General features: G+C 48.3%; 1 protein-coding gene across 1 annotated transcript; it reads right to left on the reverse strand.

The window, feature by feature from the left end:
- Positions 1-2,998: 2,998 nt before the first annotated feature.
- On the reverse strand, positions 2,999-9,131 carry LOC103811140 (pituitary homeobox 3). Its single transcript, XM_009084092.1, has 3 exons — positions 9,023-9,131; positions 4,561-4,766; positions 2,999-3,562 (listed from the first exon to the last, which is right to left on the reverse strand). Exons 1-3 carry the CDS (start codon positions 9,129-9,131, stop codon positions 2,999-3,001), a joined length of 879 nt encoding a protein of 292 aa, XP_009082340.1.
- Between the last annotated feature and the right edge of the window lie 346 nt (positions 9,132-9,477).

Below are 9,477 nucleotides of genomic sequence, written 5' to 3' on the forward strand. Positions count from 1 at the left end.
GCTCAGTTATTTGCTGTCAGTCATCTGTGCTGCAGATTTCAAGTTTTTCCTGTGGTTGTGTCAGTTATTATATGACATTGTACAAAGTGCTCTCAGTTCAGAGGTGGTGTGTGGTTTGCCATCTGATCTGGATCCTTCACAGTGCCAATACCTCTAACTGAAGAAACAGACTCCATCATTCTCTCCATACAGCATTGGGAATGAGAAATTAAAGCCAACTAGCCAGCCTGCAGAGCCACTGGCAACACACTTGCACATACCAGTTGCCTCCTGTGGGTACCAACTGAGATTGTCTTGCTCAGAAATCAGAGTGGTCTGGAGTAATGTTAATTGAAATGACTGTTTGAAAAACCTCAGGCTGAAAATTCAGTACCTAGAGCAGGTCTTTACTTTTCCCCACTAACTGCCAGAGGAGATAATGAGAATCATGTGCTGAAGTTGGCCTTCTGCTCTGCATAGTCGGGCATATCTTTCACCCACTGAATCCTGCAACAATCAGCAAAGCTGCATCTTTATGAAAGATGCCTATTTTGGCTTTGCCATGTTCTCACCTGTGCTTGAGATCAGCACAGGGTGGAGGGGCAGTGTGCATGGAAAAGGAGGAGGGAAAGGACCACGTGCGTAAAGAGCTCAGCTCTTCATCACGGCAGCAGGAGAGGCTTGTGGCACCATCTGGCTTGGGTTATAAGGGAGAGAACTTGCACTCAGCTACAAGTCAGGCTCAGTGGAGGAGAAGATATTAGAGAGAAGCCCAGGCCCTTCTTTCTTCCCTTAGGTGGAACCAAGATGAGGTGTGCATTTGGTGGAAAGGTTGCTAGATGGCAGCTCCAGCACTGAATAGAAATTAACCACTGAAGCTACCTCAGCAGCACTGGTGCTCAGTGACAAGGTAGGATGCAGTTTACAATGAAAGGTCTTGTCTGGGATGCACTATGTCTATGTTTTATATACATTTGATCTTTGAATGCACACTGCCGATAGGGTTGTGTTTCCACTGGTAGCTGTTTCAGTGCAGGGTAACTTGGTTCTCTCATTTTGGATTAGCTCAGAGCAAAGAGTAATTTGTTACAGTGATGGTGGGCTGACACCTGTGACTGCTTTCAGCATCTGCTCACCAATACCTTCAGTAGCAGCTGCTCCCTTTGGAATAGGCTTTGGCAAGGACTGAGAAGTTTATCAGATTTGCTTGTCAATGACCTCTCACTGTGTCCTAGTGAGGATCCATTCTTAGCAAAGAACTTTCTTTCTCTCTGCACGCTAACAACATTGCAGAAACATGGCTTATTCCAGATTTTCCTGTCCTGTTCTTCCAATCAGGATAGTTTTTTGTGAAGATGTGTTTGGGATGGTTTTTTTTTCTTAAGAGAAAAGTAAAACACGGGGTTGTGCTTTCCCCTTGGAGCTTGTGTCTGATTAACCAAAAGGTGGCTGCACAGGCTAGGGATGTTCTGCTCCCCTGCTGAATGTGAAGCTTCCTCGGGCCCTTGGAGGGACTTGCTGCATCCCTCTGTGTTGACTGAAGCAGCAGGTTCCCCAGGTGCATGTATATCTTGGGAGATAAACCTCTGTTTAACAGCTTTCCCAACAGAAACTGAGCAGGGCAGGTTGCTGCAGCTGACCTCTCACCTGGGGACCACTGCTCAGAGAGGGAGTGCCTGGGCTGTGGGAGCCCAAAGGCAATGACCCCATCCAGCACTGTGGGGAAGCCTGAGCCAGGGGAGGCTCAGCTTTCCTGCTGCAGTGGGTGCATGCAGACAGGGAGCAGGAAGGAAGCTGGTTTTCCTCTTCATACTGTGTCTCTGGGCTTTTGTTGTTCTGATGAGCCAGGTGTTTGGTCTGTAATTGAGGAACAGAGATGGCTCCTCCAAACTTCAGCCCCTGTTCCAACTTGGGCTGCCTCATGCTGGTGCTCTTAAGGATGCTCACTCTTGCCTGGGCTGCTGACACTTGATTTCAGGGTCTTCAGATGCAGGGTTGTGCTCTCAATAACCAGACAAGCAGAAGCTTAAAGGGATTGTGCCAACTTTTATTTTATTATCTTTTTTGGAAATGGGATTTGGAGAAGGGAAGGGAAGGAGATGTGCAAGGAGGAGCAGATTGTTGCAAAAGGGGAAGCTTTGGATGTACACTGGCAACAGTGTTTGTGTCTGACTGGAAATGACTGAAGCAGTAAAGCATAACAGGCAGGATGCTGCCTCAGTGGATGTGCTTCCTTTACAGGGTTTTTGGTTTAATGTCTACTTTGTAGGTTATTTCATGTACAAAACAAAACCAAACCAAAAAAGGAGCATATTTTAATGCCTATATATGTATCTGTATACATCTAAGATATATATACAGACACATATTTTCTATTTGTACAACCCTCAGCTCCTAAAGGCTTCAAGTCTGAAGGGTCATGTGTATATATGCATTATAAAGGGAGATGCCAATCGACTGAGACAAGGCTTCCTTACTGGCTGTATGATAAATAAGTGGGCAAAATGTCTTTAACTGAAATCTTGCACATGTGCAGAGAGAAGGGGTCAGCCAAGCACCAAATGGCACCCCCCACAATGCCCTGTCTCTCGTTATTCCCTGCAGACCTGATGTGCATCTGCCCGTGCTGTCCCACGGATTTGGGGGGCTCACCCCTGTGGGGTTTGAAGGGGCAGACTGAAACATGGTTCTGCTGTCCATGGGTCAGACACCCTGCACATCAGGGCTCATATTTCCCCATTGGGCTTCCAGTAGACTGTTTTGGTTTCTTTACCATGGAGGAGGAGGTTTAGTGGGCAAGAGGGAAAGGGGTTTTGGAGGGGAAAGACAGTCAAAATTCACCATACGATAGACAAATCTTCATAAAGGTCCATCTGCCTGCTCGCTTTGTCTCTCTCTTTGTCTCTCTCTCATGCTCTCGTGTTCACTCTCATTCTCCGCAGGACGTTCACTGTTGTAGGGCTAAAGGTCTCCTTTTGTCAGGCTAAGGTCAAGTCCCTGGTTGGCAGAGGGCAGCCCTTCATACAGGCCTGTCCACAGCATATTGGCAAGGGCTCAGGTTGGAAGCTGCTGTCTGCACTGCTGGGTAAGTGAAGTTAGCATGCTGCTTCGCCTTCAGCCTCAGGCTGGCCAGGCTGGAGTTGCATGTGTCCCTGTACATGTAGGGGCTGGCTGTTGAGGCGTAAGGACAGGCACTGGATGAGACAGCAGAGTTGAGGCTCGGGCTGTTCAGGTTGTTGATGTTTCCCAAGTTGTTGAGGCTAGAGGCCGGTACTCCAGTCACTGCAGAAGGGACCATGGATGAAGGCATGGTCATTGAGGTGATGGAACTGGGTGGGGAGAACATGGGCTGGGAGGAGAGGGGACTGACGTTCATGGAGTTGAAGAATGGGAAGCTCTTGGCCGAGAGTGGACTGGTGGCAAGCCCCTTGGTGGCCCAGTTGTTGTAGGAATAGCTGGAATACATATCATCGTAAGGCTGCATCAGTCCATTGAACTGGGCTCCAAAGCTGTTCTTGCACAGTTCAGCCTGTTGGTTCCTCTCTCGTTTCCTCCACTTAGCTCTGCGGTTTTTGAACCAGACCTGCAAGAGAGAGAGGGGGAGGGCATGGGTATATTACTCTGGGCTATTCCTGGAAGGGGCCTTGCCCTAGTTTCTTTGCCCAGCAAGCCAAGGGGTGTTGAAGGGCTGAGGATGCTCTCAGGGAGCTGGGAGGCTGAGCATCAGGAAAGAGTTGCAGCAAGGTGTCTGGGTTGTCATCTCCCAGTGAGAATCAATGCCTATATCTAAACTCAATCACTGCCATTTCACAACACAGAATAACCCACCTCATTCGATAAACAAATGCCCTTTATATAGGGAAAAGAGAGGAAAATACTTGCTGTATTTCAAAGTGACCACAGCCAGGAGGAGGGGTTAGTTGTGTAATTTGAGGGCAAAGTATTTGAGGTATAAGGCTTGAGAACTGCTGAATGGAGGAAATAACCTCTCTTGGTTTGACTTCACCTCAGGACCAGTTTGGGATGGGGTGTTATAAGTCTGTCTTCTAACATGGAAATCTGTTAGTGTTGGAGGGGTTCAAACAATATAATTTCCTAGAGCATGGAAGCTGCTGGAAGGCTATTCATGGTGCTGCTAACTCATATTTCTAGTAGCAGAGAGAAGCTCTCATTCCAGCTGGAGACCTGCCATGCCATGCCTGTGATTGCACAGTGGTTTGGGAACGCCAGAGTGCCCTCCAGCAAGACTAAGGCACAGGACAGGCTAAGGCTAAGGACAATGGCACTGCAAGGACGAGGTCTGCTGGGTTGAGGGAGCCAACTGGTGGAGCTCTGTGGGGCAGAGCCTGGGCTTTGTATGTCCCTGTGTAATTGCAAGGTGGCCCTGGGTGGGGAAGACACCACCAGAATGGGGTATGTGTGTGGCTGCATGTGTCAAATCTCAGGTGTAGGGCCTGGTGAGGTGTTTCGAAGATTGGGACATTTTTTAGTGCTCCGAATTCCCTCCTTGGTTCGGGGACAGCTTGGTGGCTTCTTCCCCATAAGCTCAGGTCCAGGAAGGTGTAAGGGCTGCAGTCCTACCCTGACTCGTGCCTCCGTCAAGTTGGTCCAGACTGCAATCTCCTCCCTGGTGCTCATGTCTGGGTAACGGTTTCTCTGGAAAGTGGCTTCCAGCTCTTGGAGCTGCTGGCTGGTGAAGTGCGTCCTCTGTCTCCTCTGCTTCTTCTTGAGCGAGCCGTCTTCAGGGTTGGAGTCGTCCGTCTGGTTTTGCTGGGACTTCTCAGTGTCTGTTCGAGAAACAGAAATATGAGAGATCCCCTGAATTAACTCAAGGGCTTGGATGCATTTGGGGAGCCTATCCTTGGGGCAACCAGTGCATGCTCAGTGAGGTCCCTCTCACCTGCAGCCACCAGGAGTGGTCCCATATCCCTCCCTTGTCCTTGTGAGCAGACATCCACCCTGCACCAAAACCAATGACCCCTTGATGCAGCACAGCTTGCTCTTGTTTAACTGCCATAGTAGATGTTAGCTTCCAAGTGAGTGGATTTGGATTTTCCAAACTTCCAATCTCTGGTTTTGATTTGTTGCAGTTCGCGTGGGTGATAGTGGCAGAAGTTACCCAGGCCAGGAGGTTCTTACTCTGCTTAAAACTCTCTGCCTAAAGTGCCCTTTAGAAAAAATAAACAGAAATTGACACTTACGGCACAGCAAAAGATCTGGTAGTGTTTCTGTGGACAAGTGATGGGAAAAGGCAAATTGGTAATAATAGCAAGTTGAGGCTCTTCAGTTATCTGAGGAGCACAAATTTTTTACCCTTCCTCCCTTCTTGCTCCTCTGTCCTCTTACTTAGATGCACATATTTTGATTTTTAAAAAGTAGCAAAAGGTCTCTTAGACCTTACTACAAAGCACTCCAGCATGTCCTTGTCTTTCTGCCCCTGCCCTTCTTCTCAGTCAGAGACCCCTCTCCCAGAGCCAGTATCTTTTACTTCCTTGCCCCTTAAATGACCATCTCAAAACTCTCCAGTGTTCACACTGGTACCTATCTGAAACATACAACTCAGCCTCGTCCTGTGCATCAAGCCCATGTCTCAATGCTGAGCTTTGGGCTGTCGTGGCTCGAGGTGGGCAGCCAGGTGCTCCCCTGTGCCACAGCCCCTTCTGGAGCTGTCAGTACTCTGCAAACAGAGGCAGAATGCAAATACAAATACCTTCCATCATAAAAAGAGAATGCCACATTTGAGCACTCAGGCAATCTATGCAGGACAACTACAGGGAAGAAAGTGATAGTTGTGTTTAATTCTGCTGAGAATCAAGACAAGTCACCATAGAAGAAAATTGTTCTGGTGAAAACAAAGAATTTCTGATGTTTGATTCCTCTTTCCTCTGACCTTCAAACCAGATGAAGTAATTCTGAATGAAAATCAGTTCTTCAGCAGGGAGTGGAGGTGTTCTTTTACAGTGGGAAATACTCATCTAAACTACATTGCAAATAGCTCCCAAACTATTCCATTTGGAAGAACCTTTAAAAAAATCCTGGCATTGCTCTGCTGAAATTCAGATTTTTGTTTGGTTGTTGTGGTCCTTAAGTGGAACCTAGTTTAAAAGGCTTCAAAGTCCAGAAAAAATCTGGACATGAAGGTGTCGGGTACAGCCCCTTAAAAAGCAGGGAGGCAAGAAAACAGTATCCTGGGATAGAGTTGAGTGAGGGAAAAAAGTGGTTCCTAGGGTCAGAAAGAAGTGCTCCAGAAAAACAGGCTCCGTCTCTTCCAGTTAGGTTTTATGGAGCATAAGAGAGAGGTTTAAAAGCATCTGATCCCCAACAGAGAAAGGACTCTGATGCAGGGCAGTGCTGTGCCAACAGCAAGTGATTTAACAGAGCCCAGGCCTGGGAGATGCTCCTGTCATAGGAACCTGGTGCCACTACCCTGTTTGTATGACAGGGTAGTGATAATTCAGCCTGTTGATTCAGAAACCTTCTGCTGTTCCTGGAAAACCCTCGTTTTATTTGCCTTTCTCCAAAGGGAGCAATGCTGGAGTCATGGAGAGCATTTGCAGGAGGGGCACTCACCCTCCATGGAGGAAGGCCTAGGTGTGGTCAGAGAAGGTTTGCTACTATGGGTATATGTTGCACTGACTGAAGCAGCATGAGCTCCTCACAGGCTCTGCACCAGCTGCCTCTGCTTCTGTGGCACATCTACTATCCACCAGCAGCAATGCTAAGGCAAGAAGAGTGAGTTGGCCATTGCTCACAGCAGCAGGATGTTAGCTGGTTCTTCTGAGCAGGAAGGGGCCATCCTCTGTTCCCAGTGCCAGGACCAGCTTGTGTTTCCATCCAGTGTGTACCTGCACAAGAACTTTCCCAGTGCACTCTTGAAACAAAGCCATAGGAACTGAAAAGTGGAACAGTAGGAACTGTCTGTGGTCTTGTGATACTCTTCTCATTCCAACAAGCATCTTCATGTGGGGATCCCATGTTCAGCAGAACTCTTGGAAGCATGCTATTAATATGGGTGGTTCTTGCCAAGGAGATAAATCTTATTTCTCTAGCTCAATGCTCTAAACCACTGTTGGATGAGGGAGAATCCCATGTTATCCATCTCTAAAAAAGACTCAAAAGGGAGTGATATCACCATGTCTGAGCTAGTTCTTAGGAATGGCCCAATACAGATGAACGAATGACATTTGGTTTGTTTGTTCATCTGCTCAGCCTGGGTTAATTAGGAGTCTGATGCATACAGGGGATGTGTCTCCACCAGAGTCCCTGACAAATTTTAATTTCCAAAGGGGCTGCTGTGAAGCAGGAGGCTGTGCTCTAATTGGGAGCTGCTGCTCAGGACTGCCCCTCACATGGGAAGAAACTATACTGAAAGGGATTGGAGAATGGAGCAAAGGTACCACTGGCTTATGGGCTGCATCTGGGTGAAGGAGATCACCAAGTATCTTGTTTTGGTATTTGTCTCCTCAATACCTTCTAGTGTAGAACTTTTCATATATCTTGTGAAGTCCAAGGAAGTGTAGGAATCCTGATCTTTGAGCCTGGAAATATCTCCCTGCCCTGTCCCATCCTGGGCAGCCCTTGGTGGCCAGCTCAGCTCTGCTTGACACTGCTGACACGTGGCTGCCATCAGCCTCTGGTGCAAAAGCACAAGCTGCCAGCCTCTGCATGCAGGTAGTGCTGACAAATGCTCATCTCTCAGAACCATTTTATTTCTAGACCATTTAAAACAGCGGGGAGTGATATAGCCAGGCATCCAGCATTTATTGTCACCCCAAAATAGCTTGTGGAATATGTCTTGTGCACGTTCGCCCACTCAATGAAACGACTGTGGTCATAGCTGGAATTAGCTGCTCACGCCTAATGGAAAAAAAAGTCAGCACCTAAATTGGCAGTTCTGTGGCATGCCAGGGTGGGCTCGATTGGGAAGGCCACTTGAATGGAGACGTTGCCGTGCATCCAAAGCATCTGACGAGGAGCCACTGAGCTTGGGGATGTGCCCAACTAAGGTACGTGCGCAGTGGGGAATTCAGTGGGTGGATTCTCTCACCATAGCTATCCCAGCGTAACTCCCTTCACGATACTTACTCTGGGGAATTTTAATCTGCGTCATTATACTTATTAGCTTTTGCAAGCTGGTGAGCCTGGAGGCTTTACACAGGCAGCAGCAGGCTGTCCCTGGCCCTAGCCTCCCCTCACACTGTCACTGGCAGGAGGAGTTTTGTTTAGTCCTCATACATCCAAAGTAACAAGGGGTGGAGCAGCCACCAGAGAGATGCAAAATCCAGGGGAAGCCATAGCATTTGCTAGCTGATTTCTGAGCAGGTGTGAATGGTGATGTTTCTTATTCAGAGTCTGATGAAGAATGCAGCAGGCTTAGGGTTTGTTCTGTCTTTGGGAATGGTCAGAGGCACGTCCTTGGGACATCAGCAGCCCACTGCACAGCCTTGCACCAAGGCACAGGTGAGCAGACTTTTTTAGTTAAAGCAGGAGCAAGACTGTTTCCTTTCTTTCTTATTGCATGAACCTGGGAAGTTCAGCCAAGGTTAACTTGTAACATGGAAAGTTTAAACCTAACCAATTTAAAAAGAGTTAAAAAATAAAAAGGCACTTAAAATCAGGTGTAGCTTTCTGTGCCTTGGATGAGATTTCCCATGTTGCAGGGAGAGCTCTCCTGCTCTGTGGATCTGGCTTAGGTAAATACAATAAAATCTTGGTTGGGCTATGACCCAGCCTGGCTGGCTCCTGCCTGCCATGGGCTGTGTCCTCTGTAAGCAGTGGCTTTCTGCAGCCAGGGTCAGGCAACCCCACCACCAGGACAGTGCTCTCACTCTCCTGACGGCTGTCATTGCAATACTCACCCCTATGCTTTCCCTCTGCTTGCTAGGCTGAGCATGCTGCTATAGCAATGTGCTGGCTCCCAGTACAACAGAAACTCAGCACATCCCCAGGAGCACTGCTCCCAGCTCCTGCAAGCCACTGGCCACCCAGATCCACCCACAAGGATGGGTCAGGGTCTTTCTTCCATCTTGAGCCTTGCACTCACCACTGTGGTCCTGCCCTTTGCAGCTGTGCTCGTGTTGGGGAGTTCCAGAGTCCGAGAGAGACAAGGCTGGGCTGCGAGCCTCCGTGTCTGCCAGCAGGTTGAAATCCATGGGGCAGGGATGGGTGGTGGAGGAGGAGGAATCTGGAAAACAGCAATCATAGGGTGATCAGGGAGATGAATCTGTGTCTATGACCTCTCCCCACCCCCTCTGTGAGGGACTTGCCAACCCTTGAGGAAAGGTCGAGGAAAAGCAAAGGATCCCTGTTGTGAACCTTGGACCTCTTTGAGTTTCCTGGCTGGAAAATGGACATACTGGGCTTTCTGTTGAGCTTCCCTATAAATCAAAGATCATCTACTGACACTTCTATTTGCAGCCTTCAGAGAAAGAGCCTCCAATTTATAGGTGACATTCAGACTGAAATAGCAACGCCGGGAGCATGCTGTGTAATGGAGAT

This window comes from Acanthisitta chloris, unplaced genomic scaffold (genome assembly GCF_000695815.1).
Source record: "Acanthisitta chloris isolate BGI_N310 unplaced genomic scaffold, ASM69581v1 scaffold28211, whole genome shotgun sequence".
NCBI lineage: Eukaryota > Metazoa > Chordata > Aves > Passeriformes > Acanthisittidae > Acanthisitta > Acanthisitta chloris.